The sequence below is a fragment of the Lampetra fluviatilis genome, chromosome 3 (assembly GCF_964198595.1).
Source record: "Lampetra fluviatilis chromosome 3, kcLamFluv1.1, whole genome shotgun sequence".
In the NCBI taxonomy this organism is placed as follows: domain Eukaryota; kingdom Metazoa; phylum Chordata; class Hyperoartia; order Petromyzontiformes; family Petromyzontidae; genus Lampetra; species Lampetra fluviatilis.
The window spans coordinates 10,558,440-10,580,238 of record NC_136277.1 but is presented as its reverse complement, the minus strand read 5'-3'; the positions used below and the strand labels follow the sequence as shown (position 1 = coordinate 10,580,238).

Genomic DNA, 21,799 nt, shown 5'->3' with positions numbered 1-21,799 from the left:
TCTCGTTATAAATGCACTCACTTTCCGACTTTGTAAATTATAATACAGCATATCCATGAAGGTGTCTGCGGTATTGTTAAGTAATTGTAAATCGACAGCAATTTGAACTATGCGGCTGAAATGTTTGCAACGTATTCGTTATATACTTTTTTAAAGTTATACTTTCATTTTTTTAATATTGGGTGATCTTCAACAGCACATAACAGAAGCATTCGACACAATAAAACCTGAGATGTTGGTAAATACCTGAGACTCAATTCATGATAGACATGTGGAGGTGTAGATAGATAAAACTTGTACATGTCAAACCCTTATCGGTGCCTACCTTATTACAGACCAATTCAGACCCTATTGGTCACCCCATGCCCTTAGAAATCTCAACGTTCATCCTACAAATACCATCACAAGAGAGAAACACAAACAAATAGACAAAAAATTATGCCCGTATTGAAACGGCTGTATGCTGTCTGGACCTAAGAACTCAATTTCCTTGTGCAGTACAAGAAAACGGGTAAACTGTATGGGTTGACAGGTATGAAAACTATGCTGCTAAAACTTTATACTACCAAGTATATGCATCGGTGTTAAACCAACGTATCTGAAAATGCTAATTGTAATAACAGTGGATACATTTATGGACACCGTTTTATGATTTTAACAAAATACACAATTATGACGTTGGTAAAATTGGTAAAGTGTTGGACGTAACTAATATGATAAAGTATACATTCTTCTGAAAACTATTAATTCACTTTAAAAGTTTACAAACAAGAAAAAAATAATTTGGCTTGTCACATGAATACGTAATTTTCACCACTGCTTTTAGCTCTACCCACTGCCTGAGCAAGGGACATTTTGTTTTTTTACTTATTTGTACCCCTTTTGTTGTGTGGGTCATAGAAAAATCTCATGATGAGAGCATTTCAACTGCCACGGAATTAATCTCGAGTACTGACCCAATCGTCAACGCCACTGACACAAGGGAGGACACGGACAACCGTTCCACCTCAGAATCGGAGTTAGGGTGCATCAGAATGGACAACAACAATGAGGGCTTTACACAGGGCTCAGTAGCCCTGTCCTCTACAGACTCAATGTACAACTCTGTAACAACGACCACAGGGACCATTCCCAGCACATGGTGCCCAGAGCACAGGAAGTACACGGAGAGTGTGATCTACTTTCTAACCAAGGACAACCTGCCACTGAACACTGTGGAGAAGCCAGGCTTCAAGCACATGCTCAAAGTACTCAACTCATCCTACAAGCTGCCTGACGTTGGCTTCTTCTCCAAAGTGGTGCTGCCCAGAGTCTACAATGAGATATTCCAAAACCTTTTGGAAATACTGCACAAGGACTGCACGGGCTTGTTTGCCATGACCGCTCAGACTAGGAAGATTGAGAGTGAGGTGCACATGTACTTCATGGTGCACTACATAGATGTCAACTGGAATATGCACAGGTACTGGCTCCATGAGGAACACTGCTCGTCAAGTGGCCTTAGGACAGAGGAACTGGATGCGGTGCTAAAACACATTCTCATGGTCTGGAGGCTCAAAGCCAAGAACATGGTGGCCTTCACTACGGACTTGACAAGCGACGTAGTCAATACATGTGCTTTGCACGGCAGCTACTTTGTGCCCTGCGTCAACTGGTGCCTGAGCCTGGCCATTCACAAGGGCCTGAACGGCATGCGGCTGCAGAATTTGGTTGAGGCCAGCAAGGTTGTGGAAAGAAAATTTGAGGGCTTGCGCTCGGCACCCACACAGGGCCGGCTGGAAAGAGAGGAGCACATGTCAAGTTGGATCGAAACTCTAGAGCTGCTGCAGGAGATGCATCACATTTACACAAGTCCCTTGGATTCGCATTCTAGCAGCAATTTGGAGCAGTTACCGCTGCTGGATTTGCAGGTAGGAAGGTGTTTTGATTGTGGGATTTAAAGGAATATGCAGCCGCGAATTTTTATTGTTATTTGCTACATGCATGCCTGATAGGTTTGTCATCTGTGAAGTACAAAATAGTGGGACATTCTGCGAATAAAACTATCTCACAATACTGTAAGAGGGGATAATTACTTGTAAAATGCATTTTTTTAGTGGTGTATTCTCATGCAGCTGACAAAAGCTGAAACTTTTAATGCCTATAGAAGACATACCGATTTCCCAGGATAGTTACCTCAAAAGGAGGACTTGCTGAGATATGGCGATATAGAGGTTGTGGTTATAATTAACCAGGACAGGTGGCAACCCTAGTGTCTGGGCTGTGTATCTCAGGCTATCCACTATAATCCTGAATAGAAAAAAAAGAAACCAAAAAAATCGTGGCAAGGCACTATTATAACATTCCAGTGACATCAATGCATTGAAATTGTAAAAGAGCTAGGAGAGTAATAATGCTGCTCACAAACCGAGCACAGGCTCAAAGGTGCCCCTCAAAAGGGCGCCGTGGTGGCGAGATGTTAACTCCCTCACCTGGTACGCAGGAGGCCGTTGGTTATATCCCGACCCTAACGCCTGTATATATTTGGAGTTTGCATGTTCTCCCCGTGGTGGTGTGGATTTTTTTTCCAGGTCCTCTGGTTTTTCCCTCCACATTTAGAATCAAAATTCGTCTATAGCTGCTTTAAATTTCCACGTGATAAGCTACTTCGTTGGGCTATCATTTGTGGCCAGGTCGCTTCTGAAAAAATAGCTACATAGCTTAGTGGGCCTTACCTGGTAAGATAAAAAATTGTTTTAAGTAGTTTATAATTTAACTGTGATTGAAAAAAAATATCCCCAATATATCTGCCTCGCACACAGGACCTGGACTCCCTGCAGTCAGTAGTCCTCGTGCTTCAGGCCCTGCGTCGATTTGTGGTGGAGTTGGCGTGCGAGCCCCACGTGCCTGCATCGGCGCTGGAGCCGCTACTGCAGCACGTCAAGGGCATCCTCGTTGAAGAGCACTGGGACACACCCATGAGCCTGTGCCTCAAGGCTGCCATTTGCCACTCCCTAAGCATATTGTATACTGATCGCGTGGACACCGCCAAATTCCTGCAACTGTGCACCATCCTCGACCCCAGGTGCCACCGACAAGCCCCACTGGTGTCTGCAGATAGGCACACCGCAGGGGATATGCTGAAAATGTTTATCTTACATCTCCTTTGTTAATTCTTTCCAGCTGAGGTTTAAAGCGTTCATGCATTAGCTGCAATATATTTGCAATATATATTTTTTTATACATTTATGTTAAGGACTTACCTTATAGAAAAGTGGCTAAATTGATTAAAGGGTTGCCCAAAACTTGGTGATAAAAAACAGGGCTAAATACATTAGCCTTTTGTGGCCAGTGTACGTGCTTCGCTTCACCATTGTGACATTATTGTGCGGCTCATAAGCTGACATAATTATTAATTCATACTTCTGAGCAGAACCGCATCATAGAAAGCATTAGAAAATCCATGCAAGTACAAATATTTTTGCAAAAAATATGTTGAAAAAATACATTAATCATTCATTGATTTTTTAATTCAAATTTATTCTTATACTAATGATATTAATTTCAGCTGTTTGTCAAACCACTGCTGGATGAACCCTTTACCACACTATGTGGACATCTGTGGTTTTATCATACTTTGCCATTCTGGTCAGTGAGGGTTGGTGAAGTGGGTACCCAGGACCGTTTCAAATATCGCTCGCCACTGTTAGCAAATGCCAGAACTCAAACTCGATTCACTGAATTCAAAGGGAAATGTCCTAGCAACCCCATACTCACTATAGATGCATTGAATGGTATGTATGTAAATGTAAAGTTATGGTAAAGCACATAATTGTAGGATTTTTGTGATGACACCGATATCACAAGACCATTTAATGCAGTGCCAATAAACCGTTAAACTCGTGTCAGACAGATGACAAACTGCTTTGGTATATATCAACACCTATTTGTGTTTGAGTTGTCGCCTTTTAAGTCTGTGCACATTGGTTACCAAGATAAGACATCAACTTTTCTCCACTTTAAAACTCAGTTTAACAGCAGGTAGCTAAAACCCAGATGGCGAGATGTTAACTACTTCACCTGGTATACAGGAGGTCGTGGGTTCGATCCTGACCCTGACGCTTGTATATTTGGAGTTTGCATGTTCACCCCGTGGTCTCGTGAATTTTTCTCTGGGTCCTCCGGTTTTTCCCTCCACATTTAGCCACATGCATTTCGATTATTTGGCTGCTAGAAATTTTATTGAGCTATTATTTATGGCTTCTGAAAAAGCTCAGTGTGCCTTATCTGGTAAAATAAAAAATAGTTTAGTTTAAACCCGGTATCTTAGTCGTGCTGACTGTTTATGATGACAAGTCCATTATGAGCCACTACACCACATCTAAATCTGCGCATCCAAAACCTGTATAAACGCTCCTATGCTTTCTCCTCGATCCAACCTTGCAGGTTTCGCAGCTTTCCCATGGCCGGCGTGGCCGAGGTGCTTCCGCTGGCCCTGAACGAAATGAACAAGGTGATGTCAGCATGGCTTGTGGTGGACGGGAGGCCTGAGCTCACCCCTACCGGTTCAAGCATTGCACCGGGCCAGGCCACGGCCATTGATACTAGACCCAGCAGCTTTGGCCTTGGGGCCAATATTCCTCCAGCCAGCGGCCTCAAAAGCATCTTCAAGAAAGAAAGCGGGAATGCCCTCCACCACACTCTGCCCGAGCAGGTACATGACACGCACCCCATACACACACACACACGGCTAGTATATATGTATGTTGAACTTCTTTAGGCACTTATTCTTTGGGTCTTTCGGTAAAGTCACGTAGATAGGTACAAATTAATAAAAAATAATACATATAAAATTTAACTACGACGCTTCGATCACAACACAAGCGATCGTCATCAGGAGGAAAGAGGGAGAAAGCTGCTGAATTTATAAACGAAATTGGTGGGGCTCGTCATGCTAATGTGAGAAATTAGCATGTTAATGTAAGATCGCAGAGCCACCACGACGTAGTGGTCGGCGTCCAGAGCCGAAGCCACGGGGAATTTTTTTTTACATCGGAAGGTGGCAGGATGATTTTGTACCCATCCTCGGTTAAAATTGTGTCTGTGCCTGTATATATGGATGGCTTCATAAACGGATCTTTGTTGATAGCCAGTGGGAAAACAAAGTACCTTCATCTTAGAGAAATCTATTTTATGTGCGCCAACTGCATTAAAACAATGATCAGCCACGGCCAATGTGTTGGTCCTGCCGTGTTTCAAATATGCCTTATGCTCACGAACACGGTCCGAAACATGTCGCTTAGTTTCCCCAAAGAAACTGCTGCCGCAGACGCAGCTTAGTTTGTAGACGCCAGGGTATTGCATTTTAGGGATCCTATCCTTCACAGATGGGATCAGATCACGAATTTTATGTACTGTGTTAAATCGAGCCTGTATCTTGTGTTTGCTCAAGATTTTGGAAATATTTTTGGTGACCCCTACTATGTATGGCAATGTGATGGTTTTGATTGGATCCTCAGATGGTTCTTTCCAACGGTTGGGGTGGTAGCTTTACGGATTGTGGTCCGAATATCCATTCATCTTGAGAACTTGGTGTATGTGTTTCAGTTCACTGGCTAGGTGATGATGGTCGGAGATGCATCGAGCTCTATGGTGTAGAGTTATGATGAGGGAATTCTTCTGAGATGGATGGTGGTGGGAGTCAGGTTTTAGGTAGGCATCCGTATGAGTTGCTTACCTGTAGACAGTATCCCATTGAGCCATCTGGTCTCTTTTCGATTACAACATCCAAAAATGGTGGCTTGCCATTCTTTTCCACCTCCATGGTGAATTTGATGGCTGGGTGTATGGAATTAATGTGGTTCAGGAATTGGTTCAGAGCTGGTCGGCTATGTGGCCAGATGACGAATGTGTCATCTACGTACCTCTTCCACAAGGACGGACGTAGAATGGATGCCTGGATGCCGTCTGTCTCAAAATTTTCCATGAAAACATTGGCTACAACCGGAGATGAGGGAGAACCCATTGGGGTGCCTTCAACTTGTTTGTAAAATGTTCCATTCCAGGTGGAGTATGTATTGGTGAGGCAGTGTCTAACCAGGGCCGGTACATCAGTATTCAATCCATGTTGGACTAAATCTTCAATAATTGCAATGGTGTCGGGCACAGGAACTTTGGTGAACAAAGAAACTACGTCGAAACTAACGAGCAAATCACCTGGAGATAGTGAGATGTTTTAAATTAAGGATACCAAGTGAGCTGAGGACCAAATCAAAACCATCACCTTGCCATACATAGCAGGGATCACCAAAAAGATTTCCAAAATTTTGAGCAAACACAAGATCCTGGCGTCTACAAACTAAGCTGTGTCTGCGGCAGTAGTTATACTGGGGAAACTAAGCGAAATGTCTCAGACCGTGTTTGTGAGCATAAGGCAGATTTGAAACACGGTAGGACCAACACGTCGGCCGTGGCTGATCATTATTTTAATGCAGTTGGCTCACACGAAATAGATTTCTCTAAGACGAAGGTACTTTGTAAGCCCACTGGCTATCAACAAAGATTCGTTCATGAAGCCATCCATATATACAGACACAATTTCAACCGAGAGTATGGGTACAAACTCAGAAATCATGGCAAAGACGTCATCAACCAGTTTAAGTCATAACTGGCTGTGATGTTCCCATCCTGAAACCTTCCGATGTTAATTTTTTTTCCCTTCCCTTCCCCGTGGCTTCGGCTCTCCGATTTCGCATTAACAGGTTGAATTTTTCGCGCCAACGTGGCCACCTCCGGATGCTGACCACTACGTCGCGGTGGCTCTGCGATCTAACATTAACATGCTAATAATATTATAATAGTTTTTTTACCTATTTACCTGGCAACAAAACTGACACCTTTTTCTAAAAGGAGTCATGTTTGCATTGACCACAATACCTGCGGTCGGAATGCAAAAGGCGCCTTTTGGCGTCATCTGGTCCAACACCATGTGAGACTAGGCTCTAAGAAAAGCTGTCTCGGGTGTGGACCAATCAATTTCAAGGACAGTGCATACATTATCAGAGTTGTGTTTTTTGTTTGCATTCCGACCGCAGGTATTGTGGCCTATGCAAACATGATTCCTTGTAAAAAAAAGTGTCAGTTTTGTTGCCAGATAAAAGGGTAAAAAACAATTATCACATTTTGCTCTTGGCAAAGGAGGTTCCAATGGTGATTAACATGCTAATTTCTGACATTAACAGCACTATTCCCGCCTACTAGGACTACACCCTATAAAACAGTCTGCATTCAGCAGCGTTTCCCCTCTTTTCTCCTGATGACGATCGCTTGTGTTGCGATTGAAACATCGTAGTTTTATTTTATATTTATTATTTTGATTAATTTGTACCTATCTACGTGACTTTACCAAAAGACCCAAAGAATATGAATTCCTGCAGTCACGAAAGCTTTAAGTCAAGGATTTTGTATTTAGCCGACCATGCTAATCGGAGGTGCGGGGGAAGAACCCATGCTTGGGCTTGGATCAGCGCTACAAGAGGCTCGTGTTAATCAGGCTGATGTGTGTGCGCATACTGGGCAGGTGACAATTCACTCTCCCTCTATGATCTGACAAATCATTATGCAATCTTGATTTGTGATTCAACTCAATGACGAGGATTGTATTTTCATTTGTGTTGTCTTTTGTCAGCAGTATTATTCATACTGTGACCTTAAAAGGAAATTTAGATGTTTGTGGATAACTTGCATTAATCATATATCGTTTATTATTATTATACTAATTATCCGATGCAGATATAATGAACAAAATATAAAATATTAATTGATCAATTGTTCCATGGTATAACTTTGTTTTTCAGACTGCTTGGACAGGCTTGCTGAAACATTGTTTTTTACACGCTTTTGTTTAACTCACTCTGTTGTTGTTGTTGTCTTATCCTCAAATCTTGTAACTCAATTTTAACGCACTCCCCAATGTGGTATCGACTGCACACTTCGTATACTTATGTCTTACTGATGACAATACTATATTCTATCATAAAAAAACAATTTAAACCATCTTTTTTATATTTTATGTTTCGGCTTGGGTCTAATTGTCCACGCTCAACTGTAAATCACCACGGTCCCTTACGTTATGGCAAGTTTCGGGGCCACTTCCTGGAGTCGTGGAGTTTTGCCATTACGAGTACGGTACATTTCATTAAAGCGTGTTTAAAAAAAAGTGTTTTAAAATATTATTACCTTCTTATACTACTTTAAATAATAAACTAATCAATTACTTGGAGAGGGCATGCTGTAATTTACCTTCACATTTATCCCCGGTGAAAAATAAGCAGATGTCTGCATGCTCATGTTGTGCAGATGGCCGTGGAGCTGGAGATGTATCTGCACGAGCCCCCTCCAGACATGAGCAGCTGCCCGCTGATGTGGTGGCGCTTCGCCGAGCAACGCTTCCCTGCGCTCGCCCTGCTTGCCCGTGCATGCCTGTGCATCCCGGCCATGGCGAGCAGCTCCAGCCCGGCCTTACCTCGGCCTGGCAACAGCACCAACAGCGGTAGCAACAGTCCTAGAACAGACAGAGACCAGAAGTTACTCGACCAGATAGTGTTTCTTTCCACAAATTTGCCATAAGCCATGTATACACACCGGCACACTTGTTCGATATTAACACTGGTCAACAAAAATTTGTTTTCTGGTCTGGACTTTAGCAGCGGTTTTAGACTAATTTCAGGGTGCTGATTCCAAATCTGATACTCAAGATTTGTTCTATCACATCTCATTTTTATGATATCGGCATACCCCATTTTCATTGATTTTACCCGAAATTAACTCTGTCACTTATGATTGCAAGTTGTTGCGAGTCAATGACTGCTTTAGTGTTAAAATATGGTGCTGTATTTTTAGGATAGTGTGTTTATAATATCATTTAATGTAGATATCCACGTTTATTTTATATTTTTCTTCTGCAGTTTTGATTGAAAATGCAATATTTTATATCTCAAAAACTGATGCCAGATTTGGAATCAGCACCCCAAAATTACCTTAAACCCGTTGGAATACCTTATGCCAGAAAAAGTGTGTTGTCCAGTGTAATGTTTTTTGGCATTACATAGTTGTAGTGTAAACGCATTATTCATTGGTTGTCACAGTTGTGTTAGTAACTTCTCCGAATCTTATGGGGTTGTACCACGTTGTTTGGCATGTTTGACGTTTTTGAAGTTCCCAGCACGACATGCCAAAAATTACGGTACAACCTGAAAACACATCGGAGGGCATTAATCGTGTTGACACTGGAAAGATTCTGAACAACACGAGGAAGATTACTTTGTGAACCACTGATTAAAACATAAATTGTTTGGTAATACAAAAGAGCATGTTAAATTAGTAACAATGGTTCCCCGAACATAAAAAAAAATCTGGCCATACCATCAATACTCCATTCTTGTATAAAAAGTTAATCTTGATACTTGTCACATTATTCCTCTTTTTAAAATAGTTTTCTTAAACTTAATTTTAGAGAAAAGATTTGCCCATCGGCTGCAGTTTTTGAATGCGATTTCACATTGTCCAGAGTTTGCGGGGAAGTGAGTTTGTAAATGGTGCAGTGTAAATGCGTAACAGACCTCATATGGACGAGCAATGGGTGAGTAAAATCACTACTCACTTATGCTCGCTACAAAAAACACCACCCACTGCTTGTCATCCACCTAATATTATTTATCTACAGCCAGCAAAACATACAAATGCCACTGCAAGATAACAGAGTTGCTATTCACGTGGTCACCATTCAATTACCTATTCCTGCATGCTCATATTAAAATTTAACAGTGGTTATTTACAATGTCCATCATTGTAAATGTTTCCTATTGTCTGCTATAACGAGCTCGTCAGGTTGTTCAGGATGCCTTGTTAATTGTTAGTGTAAACATGTGATTTAGTCCATGGGCCAAAAGTTTCGGTTTTGTACAGCGTGTGGTCTAGATGTCTTGGGACCCCCCAATTTAATTATATAAAGCTTGATATTGTTTAAGTAAGTTATATTGAAAACAGAAATTGATAGGAAAAACGTCTTATGGGTCAATTAGTTGGTGATCACGAGACATCTGCATCACCCTGCACAATGCTAGTGGAGGTATTGGTTCTATACAATGCATGCCCAATGGAAGTGAGTAAAATGCAACATTGTTGTCAATGTTTATTACATCTACATTTCATCTATGGTTATCATTAGGATTGTATAAGATACACAACAGTTGTATCATACATTTTACTATATATTTTATCGTAGTTATCAGTGCACTTAATAAGTAAATTTGGAAATAACTAGCTATTACCAAATACATTTGCAAAACTTTTTCCAGATTACTTAACAGAATGGGGGTTAACTATGAAGCCATAATTTTCTGCTTTTATTTCGTGGTCATGATTACGTAGGTTGTAAAGTTGCAATGATTAGAAGACTATTGGCAAGCTTTTATTGAATTTAACTTTTCAGTCATTTCGTTCATACTGGAAGTATGCAAAATCATAAAACAATTATATAAAATAGAATACAATTATAAAGTTACGGGAAACTGATATCGTACTTTCGGAATGTTTTATTGTATTGTCAAAAATATCACAGCAAGGCGAGTTATCAGCATTAAGGGATCCCTAAATCGTAGCCTACTCCTACGGACCTGCGATTTGACAATCCACCTAGCACCTGTACAAGATCTGATTTCATTTATCCATATCCTCGGCCAATATTGTACAGTTATGGATGTTTATAACACACTAACTTTGCCATTTTATTTGGGTCTTTCGGTAAAGTCACAGATAGGTTCAAAGAAAATAACAACAAAAAACTAGGACGTTTCGATCGCAACACCAGTGTTCATCATCAGGAACGCTTGTGTTGCGATCGAAACGTCGTAGTTTTTTTGTTATTTTCTTTGAACCTATGTACGTGACTTTACCAAAAGACCCAAAGAATATGAATTCCTGCAGCCATGAAAGGTTTAAGTCAAGATTTAACTTTTCCATCTCGGGTACTACAAATTAAGTCACGTTTTGGTAAGGGCTCATGGATTAATTTATGGCATGTTGCCGTGGGGTTTTCTGAGGTGGTAAATTTTACAAGTTGTTTCCTGTAGATTTAACAGGACAAAAGATGTACATTTCATGGACAAAAACTCTCAGCCTTATCCAGACCACCAGCTCAAAATGACAGCATGTGTGTCCGTTTTGTTGTTTTAGGCCAACTTAATAATAACATGTGGCCAACCAACAGCAGCGACTTACGTAGTTATTTCCAATATAACTCATCAGTACGGCACATTCACCAATGCGCACCACATCCACGTCTCCTGGGAACCCCATATACATCGGGGCTTCCCTTTAAACTACAGTACAACCTTGGATTGCGAGCATAATTCATTCCGGAAACGTGTTTGTAAACCAAAGCACTCGTATATCAAAGCACTCGTATATCAGTTGTGATCACGTGACGCTCGGAAGACAAAGCGTAAACACGTACTACTCGTATTGCAAGACCTCGCTCGTTTATCAAATAAATATTTATTGAAAAATTTTGCCCGTCTTGCAAAACATTCGCAGACCAAGTTACTCGCAATCCAAGGTTTTACTGTATTTCGAACCATTAGCATCCCTATATGAAATCACATTGCATTGTTAAATCCTCGTGTTCCAACCTGCACTATTTATTGTGGTGATGTTTTCTCATTTTACAGATTGCAATGAACGTTTGTTACCAGTTGGTATGGTGCATTTGAAAAAATCGTTAATATAAGCAAGTTAATCTGTTTTTGGAGTGTCACGTGTTCTTTAACTATGCCTTTGTCCCGGCAGATTAAATGCAATAAAAATTTACTTGGGCACAAATAAAGCGGCGTCCCATAAGATTTCATCAACTGACAACTAAAAAATTGGTGGCATAGTCCAAGGTTTGGTAATGATTGTACATCTACAGTGAGGGAAAAAAGTATTTGATCCCCTGCTGATTTTGTATGTTTGCCCACTGACAAAGAAAATGATCAGTCTATAATTTTAATGGTAGCTTTATTTGAACAGTGAGAGACAGAATAACAACAAAAAAATCCAGAAAAACGCATGTCAAAAATGTTATAAATTTATTTGCATTTTAATGAGCGAAATAAGTATTTGACCCCTCTGCAAAACATGAATTAGTACTTGGTGGCAAAACCCTTGTTGGCAATCACAGAGGTCAGACGTTCTTGTAGTTGGCCATCGGGTTTTCACACATCTCAGGAGGGATTTTGTCCCACTCCTCTTTGCAGATCTTCTCCAAGTCATTAAGGTTTCGAAGCTGACGTTTGGCAACTCGAACCTTCAACTCCACAGATTTTCTATGGGATTAAGGTCTGGAGACTGGCTAGGCAGAGGGAGCTGAAAGGTTTTTTTGTTGTTATTCTGTCTCTCACTTCAAATAAACCTACCATTAAAATTATAGACTGATCATTTCTTTGTCAGTGGGCAAACGTACAAAATCAGCAGGGGATTAAATACTTTTTCCCTCACTGTATGATTGTATGTGTGCTTTGATGAAGGGCTATTGCCAGAAACGTTGACTATTTTTGTTTTCTTTAAGACAGTATTAACGAATATGTTTAGTTTTTGTGTTAATCGTCCCTATGATTGGATTAAAACATCTTCGGGATATAAGAATGCATTTTTTTACATAGTGCTTTTTTCATGCTCAAATTACTGAACAATAACAAGTATAACCCGTAAAAACAAAGGTTTTCACTATAAATCCTTTATATGCGTGGCGGCTAGAGTCCTCTCGTCCTCTGGCTTGAGATGGCTGCCACCTATGGGTCAGATGATTGCATGGCAACATTAAGCAATTGATAATAAAATAGAATATTTTTGTCCTAAAAAGTGTAAAATTTTGGGAAAAAAATTTCACGAACATTAATTGTCACGCACAACGAGTCTGTGTGGAAAATGTCAGCTCGATTGGATCACGGGAAGTGGGTTAAAAAACGACCGAAAGATTTGCACGGTCCTAAGCAAGCGCGCAAGTGAACTTAATATAAAGGATTTAAAAAGTGTTCATATTTGCGGAATACACCACGCCGCCGTTGACCCTGGCCATTGACCGAGCAACCCAACGTTCCTAGTAGCTCCCTCCACAGGAATGTGTTGTGTTCTTTGCTATTTGTGCGGTTGAGTAGTGGCTGTGGAATTTTGAATCGGTTGAAGCTGTGAGAGGAGATTGGTGGGAGCACCAGCAAGGAATGAGTTACAATAATCAAGGCGTGATAGAATGAATGCGTGGATAAGCTGATAGGCGTCGGAGAGGGATGAGTGATCGGATGTGGGAGATGATGCCGAGGTGGAAGAATGACACTTTTATGATGTTGAGTAGTGGCTGTGGAATTTTGAATCGGTTGAAGCTGTGAGAGGAGATTGGTGGGAGCACCAGCAAGGAATGAGTTACAATAATCAAGGCGTGATAGAATGAATGCGTGGATAAGCTGATAGGCGTCGGAGAGGGATGAGTGATCGGATGTGGGAGATGATGCCGAGGTGGAAGAATGACACTTTTATGATGTGGTTAATGTGGGACTGATAAGGGGCCAATCTATTTAGTGTACGTACGCAAAAATCTGTCAAAACTTGAACCACGCAGAAACGATCAAGAATTAATATTAACGTGTTTAAGCAAACAGTCCACCGCCTGACTATCTGCTATCTAACTCATTTGAAGGCCAATGTAGACAAATTATTATCGAGGCTTCACCCCTCCCCCCGTTTCCTATGCGTACGGACAGTGTCAGTACCCCCATACGCAAGCGTACGCATTTGGGTTAACCCCCCCCGCCATGCGTTCGTACTAAATGGATGGCCCCTAATTGAGGGAGAAATCGAAGATGATGCCAAGATATCTGACAATGGGTGAGGTTATTATGATGGTGTCGTCGCCTCGGGTAAGTGAAAATGTGTCGACGTTCCAAAGAAGGGCCTTTGTCCCAAATAAAAGAAATTCAGGTTTGTCACAGTTGACTTAAAAAAGTACTGCGACATCCACGGATTGATTTCAACCAGGCAGTGAGTGAGTTGAGAGACCTCAGCTTGACTACCACCTCTAGTGCTGAGATAGATTTGAGTGTCATCAGCATAAAAGTGGTAGCCAAGCCCAAATCTGCGGAGAATGTGGCCCAGAGGTAGCCAAGAATGTCTGTGTGTAACGCGCGTGACGTCACTACATGCCCCCCCCCCCTTAATTAATATTCATGAGCGGGTGGATTTTTTCACTCACGCAGAAGGTCGAGCGGAAATAAAAAAATATCGAAAATTTGCTTTAAGTTTGAAATTTTTTTATTTAAAGTTAATCTAATAAATAATTCTACGCAGCAACAAAGTGGATTTGGTGTCTTTATTTATTCAGCACTTGAGACAAAAGGTTAGTCTAATTTATGCTTCTACATTATGGTAAAATAGTAATTTCTCGGTGATTTTCCAGATATTGTATCGAATTCCAATTTATTTCAACCCCAGCGACCGAAAGCAGAAGAGAATAAAGTATCAGAGCAGTGAATTTGAACAAATTGAAGGTCAGTGCTTCAGTGACATGAAGTGAAGTGTTTAATGACTTCGTTTTGTGCCAGAATCACTGCCATTAATCCAGTGCTACAGTGAAATGCAGTGAAGTGTTTGATGACATACTTTTGTTCAAGATTCACTGCCGTTAAATTTACACAAAATTCAATTATGCTCTGCTCAATGTTTTCGTCAATATTACAGCTTCCGTCCTAGGACGGGCAAACAAGCTAGCACAATATAACAGACCAAGGACAGAGCCCTGAGAGACAGTGAGCAACTGATGTGGGGCTGGCTTTACAGTTGCCAAGACAGACATACTCAGTCCTCCATAATAGAGGGTTTTTTTAGGTTAGAATACTGTTTTGGGCCTCGATGCCTCGTCTAAGGGAAGTTGCCAAAATACTGAAAGTAAATCCAAGGTGGAGAAAAATGGAGCCCCTGACAATGCATCAAATGAGTCGTCAATGTGCGAGAGCGGGTACGCATCAGCCAACGTGACCTTCTACGTGACTTTACCGAAAGAACCAAGAATATGAATCCCTGCAGTCACGAAAGCTTTAAATAAAAATTCAACGTGACCTTGTTTAGGCGACGGAAATCGACGCAAAACCTCAGGTTTTTTAAACAAGTACCACGGGAGCCCCCCAAGGGCTGGTGGATGGAGAAATGAAGTTCGCCACTAACATATCGTTCACCACCTGCTCATACGATATGAATTTTACAGGGAGGAACAATGTTCCACACTGCCCACCAGGGATTATTTAGCTGTCTGTCTGATTGTCTATCGTACATAAATAAATATATAATACACACAGCTCTTTGATTGGTGGAGACCTACTGCCGGGTACGGAGAGGGGAGGTGCCTAAGGGAGGAGGGTCAGGGGAGGGGCCTAAGGAAGGGGGGAGTCAGGAGAGGGGCCTGAGGGGGGGGGGTCAGGGGAGGGGCCTGAGGGGGGGGGGTCAGCGGAGGGGCTTGAGGGAGGGGGGGTCAGGGGAGGGGCCTAAGGATATGGGTGGGGGGGGGGTTCAGGGGAGGGGCCTAACAGAAGGGGGGTTAGGGGAGGGGCCTAAGGGAAGGGGGGTCAGGGGAGGGGCCTGAGGATATGGGGGGGGTGGTCAGGGGAGGGGCCTAAGGGAAAGGGGGTCAGGGGAGGGGCCTAAGGGGGGAGGGGCCTAAGGGAGGGGGGGGGGGCGATAGTTAAGGGGGCTGTCTGCCTGGCTACCTAAAGTCAAGTTATACTGGTAGGAACGAAGTGTACCAGACCACCAATAGATTATATCGTCCGTCCGTCCGTCCGTGTATCAACATCGCCCCCTACTGCAAACACTTGGCATGACCCTGTCCGACAAGATGGCCGCCCGCTCCCCCTGCGATCTGTGAATTAAACAAGATGGCCGTCGCTTCCAGCGCCTCACGGCAAAACTTTTTGATCGACTGACTATGGGCGAACTCATTTATTCTGGTGGGTGAACAGTGGCGGGGAGGGGTGGAGGAGGAATTGATGATAAAAACAAACTTGCACCATCGTTACAGCTGCCGCGACGAGAGATGTGGGAGGAGAAGCGGCGACCGCTGCCTTGCAGGTGAGAGGTGCGTGTGTGTGTGTGCGCGTGTGTGCGCGTGCGTGCGTGTGTGTATGTGTGTGCGTGTGTGTGTGCGTGTGTATGCGCGTGTGTGTGCGAGTGTGTTTGCGTGCGTGCGTGTGTGTGCGTGTGTATGCGCGTGTGTGTGCGTGTCTGTGTGTGCGTGTGTGCGTGCGTGTGTGTATATGTGTGACTGTGTGCGTGTGTGTGCGTGCGTGTGTGCGTGTCCGGCCCACTCGAGCGACGTGATGAATGGGCGCTATTGGGCTTCGGATCGTTATTCACGGCGAACTGGAAGCGTAGCAACACAACTTCATTACGTGTGCGTGTGCGTGCGTGCATGTGTGTGTACGTGTGTGTGTGTACGTGCGGTGTGTGTGCGTGTGTGTGCGTGTGTACGTGTATGTGCGTGTGTGCGCGTATGTGCGTGTGTGTGTGCGCGTGTGTGTGCGGTCGATATCCCTGTACCGGTATTAGTATTATTCCTACCAGCCCACCCCGCAGGGTCCTGTTTTTTACTGGTAGGAACGAAGTGGACCAGATCACCAATAGATTAATGTGTCCGTCCGTCCGTCCGTGTATCAACATCGCCCCCTACTGCAAACACTTGGCATGACCCTGTCCGACAAGATGGCCGCCCGCTCCCCCTGCGATCTGTGAATTAAACAAGATGGCCGTCGCTTCCGGCGCCTCACGGCGAAACTTTGTGATCGACTGACTATGGGCGAACTCATTTATTCTGGTGGGTGAACAGTGGCGGGGAGGGGTGGAGGAGGAATTGATGATAAAAACAAACTTGCACCATCGTTACAGCTGCCGCGACGAGAGATGTGGGAGGAGAAGCGGCGACCGCTGCCTTGCAGGTGAGAGGTGCGTGTGTGTGTGTGCGCGTGTGTGCGCGTGCGTGCGTGTGTGTATGTGTGTGCGTGTGTGTGTGCGTGTGTATGCGCGTGTGTGTGTGTGCGTGTGTGTTTGTGTGCGTGCGTGTGCGTGCGTGTGTGTGCGTGTCTGTGTGTGCGTGTGTGCGTGCGTGTGTGTATATGTGTGACTGTGTGCGTGTGTGTGCGTGCGTGTATGCGTGTCCGGCCCACTCGAGCGGCGTGATGAATGGGCGCTATTGGGCTTCGGATCGTTATTCACGGCGAACTGGAAGCGTAGCAACACAACTTCATTACGTGTGCGTGCATGTGTGTGTACGTGTGTGTGTGTGTGCGTGCGGTGTGTGTGCGTGTGTGTGTGTGTGCGTGTGTACGTGTATGTGCGTGTGTGCGCGTATGTGCGTGTGTGTGTGCGCGTGTGTGTGCGGTCGATATCCCTGTACCGGTATTAGTATTATTCCTACCAGCCCACCCCGCAGGGTCCTGTTATACATACAGGTAGGAACAACAGGTTCCACACTGCTCACCAGGGATTATTTGTCTGTCTGTCGTGCACGAATGCGCTGTCCAACCAAGTTCCTACCTGCCCACTCCGAAGGAACGTGTTGCCGAATAGGGGGAGAATCTCCTGTGTCGATGTGATGTTTAGCGAGGCTCGTCTGCCCTATGTCATACTGCCATCTGCTGAATAAATCAGCGAACTGCAGGAGCAGTTATTTCAGTTGGGTTCTCTGTACTGACAACTCCGTGCTCTTGTCACAAAGTTGGTTTAGGCAAATTTCCTCTGTTGACGGAACCGCACTATTAACTCCCGCTCCTATAGATTCTGATGAGACCTCCGCATCAATAGATGCAGGTCTCGCATGTGCCATCACGGTTCCTACTTGCACAGCGATCGGTCTCTCACCGACATTTAACACCTGAATGAATGGTTTCTGATCCGCGCTTACGACTGGTTGTGCTGCCGTTAACGTCAATCTGCGAGTCGTTGCATACCATGGAACAATAAAAACTGACGCCTCGCCTCGAATCGGCGGACGAATGCCCCCCAATCCACGCCCGCTGCCACAAACTCTTTCATCGGCCCCACCACTCCCCCTCCTATTGGTGGAAATCCTTCCCCTGACACCCCTACACCATGTAGGGCGTTGTTAGTGAGCCAGTGCAGTAGGTTGCATAAAACAGGGGTTATACTGGTAACCTCCTGGTTACACCAGCTCACAGGGGATTATTGTATCCATCCGTCCGTCGTGCATCCAAAAATTGGAGGGGTGGGGCTGTTTGGAGAGGGGAGGGTGGGGTGGGTGGGGAGGGGCTGGGTGGGCAGGGTGGGACTGGGTGGGGAGGGAGGGGTGGGGCTGGGTGGGGAGGGGCTGGTCACCCCGTGGTGCCCTTATAAAACTCAACGTTTAACCTACTCACGTCGGCTTGTGCCCGCCCTCACAGTCGGGCATATTTGCGAAATACACCACGCTGCCGTTGACCCTGGCCATTGACCGAGCAACCCAACGTTCCTACCAGCTCCCTCCGCAGGAATGTGTTGTGTTCTTTGCTATTTGTGCGGTTGAGGAGTGGCTGTGGAATTTTGAATCGGTTGAAGCTGTGAGAGGAGATTAGTGGGAGCACCAGCAAGGAATGAGTTATAGTAATCAAGGCGTGATAGAATGAAGGCGTGGATAAGCTGAAAGGCGTCGGAGAGGGATGAGTGATCGGATGTGGGAGATGATGCCGAGGTGGAAGAATGACACTTTTATGATGTGGTTAATGTGGGACTGATAAGGGGCCAATCTATTTAGTGTACATACGCAAAAATCTGTCAAAACTTGAACCCTCCCCCCTTCCCTGCCGCTCCCGATCTTCCCTCCTTTGCGGTGAGCTGCACCACCAGCTGGGAGACCGCGGCGGCAAGGCAGTCAATCCACCCCTCTAGCGGCATCTGTGCGGGCAGGCCCTCCAGGGGTTGTAGCTGCTGGGGCTCCCACTCAGCCAGCACCGCTATTGCCTTTCCCGCAACCTCGAAGTTGGTTTCCAGGCCCTCTTCGGCGTCGGATATCATGGGTGAAAATCTTCGGGGGCTTGAGCGCGACGTTTAATACCCCACTTCTGACACCACTGTAATGACTCTGACGGCGATGTTTTAAGAGCCACTTTATTGGGGCACAGCCACAATACGGGACCCTAGGCTTTGTGCTTGTCTTCAGCTTGTAACTTCCTCTGACTGTCCCCACTCCTCGTGATCTCTTTTTTATATTCCTCGAGCCCCCTTTGTGGAACCTACTTGTCCTTTTTCCCTTAGCCAATCCCTGTCCTTCCCCTCTCACGGATACTTTCTGTTTTCTGATTGATCTCGTTCAAATCTTATTCATCCAATCCGTTTAAAAGTCTGCTTCTCGACCAATCACGGTGGATGCCTCTTTATATCAATCGGAGACCTTTGTTTATTTTCAATTAGACATGAGGCTGTATAATGGTTTGGGGTTATTTTTCGGTCATTACACATATGCAACAAATCCCTCACGGAATTGAGTTTTAAACCTCTGTTGTGGCAGGCCACGGTGGACTGCGGACGTTTTCAGAATATTTATTTATACTGGAGGAATCCGATGAGCGACTCAGCTCTTTTTCACAGATGTTCAGTTTTATTTACGAAGCCCTTATTGGTTGCAACATCTGCAACAAAGGCCCTCTAGAAATTGATTTTAATCTCTGTTGCGACAAGCCACGGTGAGCATGAACGTTTTCAGAGTCTTTATTTATACTGGAGGAATCCGATTTGCTACAAAGCTTTTTTCACAGATGTCCAATTTTATTTCCGAAGCCCTTATTGGCTGTGACATGTACAACAAAGCCCTCTAGGAACGGAGGTTTAAAATCTCTGTTGTGGCAAGCCATGTCGGACCGTGAACGTTTTCAGAATCTTTATTTACACTGGAGGAATCCGATTTGCTACAAAGCTTTTTTCACAGATGTCCAATTTTATTTCTGAAACCCTTGTTGGCTGCAAACAAATGCCCTCTAAGAACGAAGGTTTAAAACCTCTGTTGTGGTAAGCCACGGGCGGACTGTGTCACGCGAACAGCAGACGCACAAGCACGCGTCCGATCGCCATGTTGGTGCGGGCAGGGTGGTGGTGGCAACGCCTTCGTGGTCGAAATGTGGGTTTCCGTGCCACCCAAGGCCCGATCGTGCACCGTGCCACCCACGATTCTTCGTGTGCCGTGCCAGCCGTCATAGGTGCTCGTACCTGTGCACCCCTTTAACAGTGCCCACCTTTATTGCAAACCTTATTGGTCGCCTCCCCGTGAAACTTAAATATCTCAACGTTTATCCTACAAAGTCCCATCACAAGGGGAAAGACACAAATTTGCTAAAGGGATAACGCAGCAGAAGAAAGGGGGTGGTCGTGGTGGTGGGAGTCGGTCCCGCGATACCGTCACGACCCCCCCCCCGCGTAACGCTTAGAACGAGAGCGGTGGGGATTTCGATTTGGCCGCTCTCATACCACTACCCCTCACCCCCTAAACCTCCTCTCCTACTCCCCTCTGCCCCTACCCCCCTCCACTACCTCCCCTACCCCCTCCTCCCCTACCCCCTTTCTATTTCCCCTCCTCCCCTACCTCTCCCCTACCCCCTCTCCACTACCCCTTCCTCCCCTACCCCATCCTCTACCCCTCCTCCCCTACCCCCCCTCCCTTACCCCATACTCCTCTAACCCCCCCTCCACTACCCCTCCTCCCCTACCCCTCCTCCCCTACCCCCCCTCCACTACCCCCCTCCACTACCCCTCCTCCCCTACCCCCTCCTCTACGCCCCCTCCACTACCCCCTCCTCCCCTACCCCTTCTCCCCTACCCCCCCTCCACTACCCCCCATCCCCTACCCCCCTCCACTACCCCCTGCTCCCCTACCCCCCTCCCCTACCCCCTGCTCCCCTACCCCCCCTCCCCTACCCCCCATCCCCTACTCCCCCTCCACTACCCCCCATCCCCTACCTCTCCCCTTCACTACTCCCCTCCCCTACCCCCCTCCACTACCCCCTGCTCCCCTACCCCCCCTTCCCTACCCCCTGCTCCCCTACCCCCTGCTCCCCTACCCCCCCTCCCCTACCCCCCCTCCACTACCCCCCCCTCCCCTACCCCCCTGCTCCCCTACCCCCCTCCACTACCCCCTGATCTCCTACCCCCCTCCACTACTCCCTGCTCCCCTACCCCTACTCCCCCTACCCCTCCTTCCCTACTCCCCCTCCCCTACCCCCCTCCACTACCCCCTGCTCCCCCTCCCCTACCCCTCCTCCCCCCCTCTACCCCCCCCCCCTCTACCCCACCCCCCCTCCCCTCCTCCCCTACCCCCCCTCCCCTACCCCCCTCCCCCTACCCCCCTCCACTACCCCCTGCTCCCCTACCCCCCTCCTCCCCCTCCCCTACCCCCTGCTCTCCTACCCCCCTCCCCTACCCCATTTCCCCTACCCCTCCTCCCCTACCCCACCTCCCCCCCCCCCTTCACTCCCCTCCCCTACCCCTCCTCCCCCCCTCCACTACCCCCTCCCCCCCTCCACTACCCCCCCCCTCCCCTACGCTACCTCCCCTCCCCTACCGCTCCTCCCCTACTCCCCCTCCCCTACTGTCCCCTACGCCCCCTCCCCGACCCCCATCCTCCCCCCTCCCCTACCCCTCTTTCCCTACCCCCCGACCCCCCTCCACTACCCCCTCCCTTCACTACCCCCCCCTTCACTACCCCCTCCCCTCTATCCCCCCCTCCCCTCCTGTCCCCGCCCCCTCCTCTCCCCCTAAG

General features: G+C 45.9%; 1 protein-coding gene across 1 annotated transcript; it reads left to right on the top strand.

The window, feature by feature from the left end:
* The first annotated feature begins 1,094 nt into the window (after positions 1-1,094).
* Positions 1,095-8,607, top strand: LOC144948315 (E3 SUMO-protein ligase ZBED1-like). Its single transcript, XM_078877755.1, has 4 exons — positions 1,095-1,910; positions 2,802-3,064; positions 4,426-4,693; positions 8,338-8,607. Exons 1-4 carry the CDS (start codon positions 1,095-1,097, stop codon positions 8,605-8,607), a joined length of 1,617 nt encoding a protein of 538 aa, XP_078733881.1.
* The last annotated feature ends 13,192 nt before the right edge of the window (positions 8,608-21,799 follow it).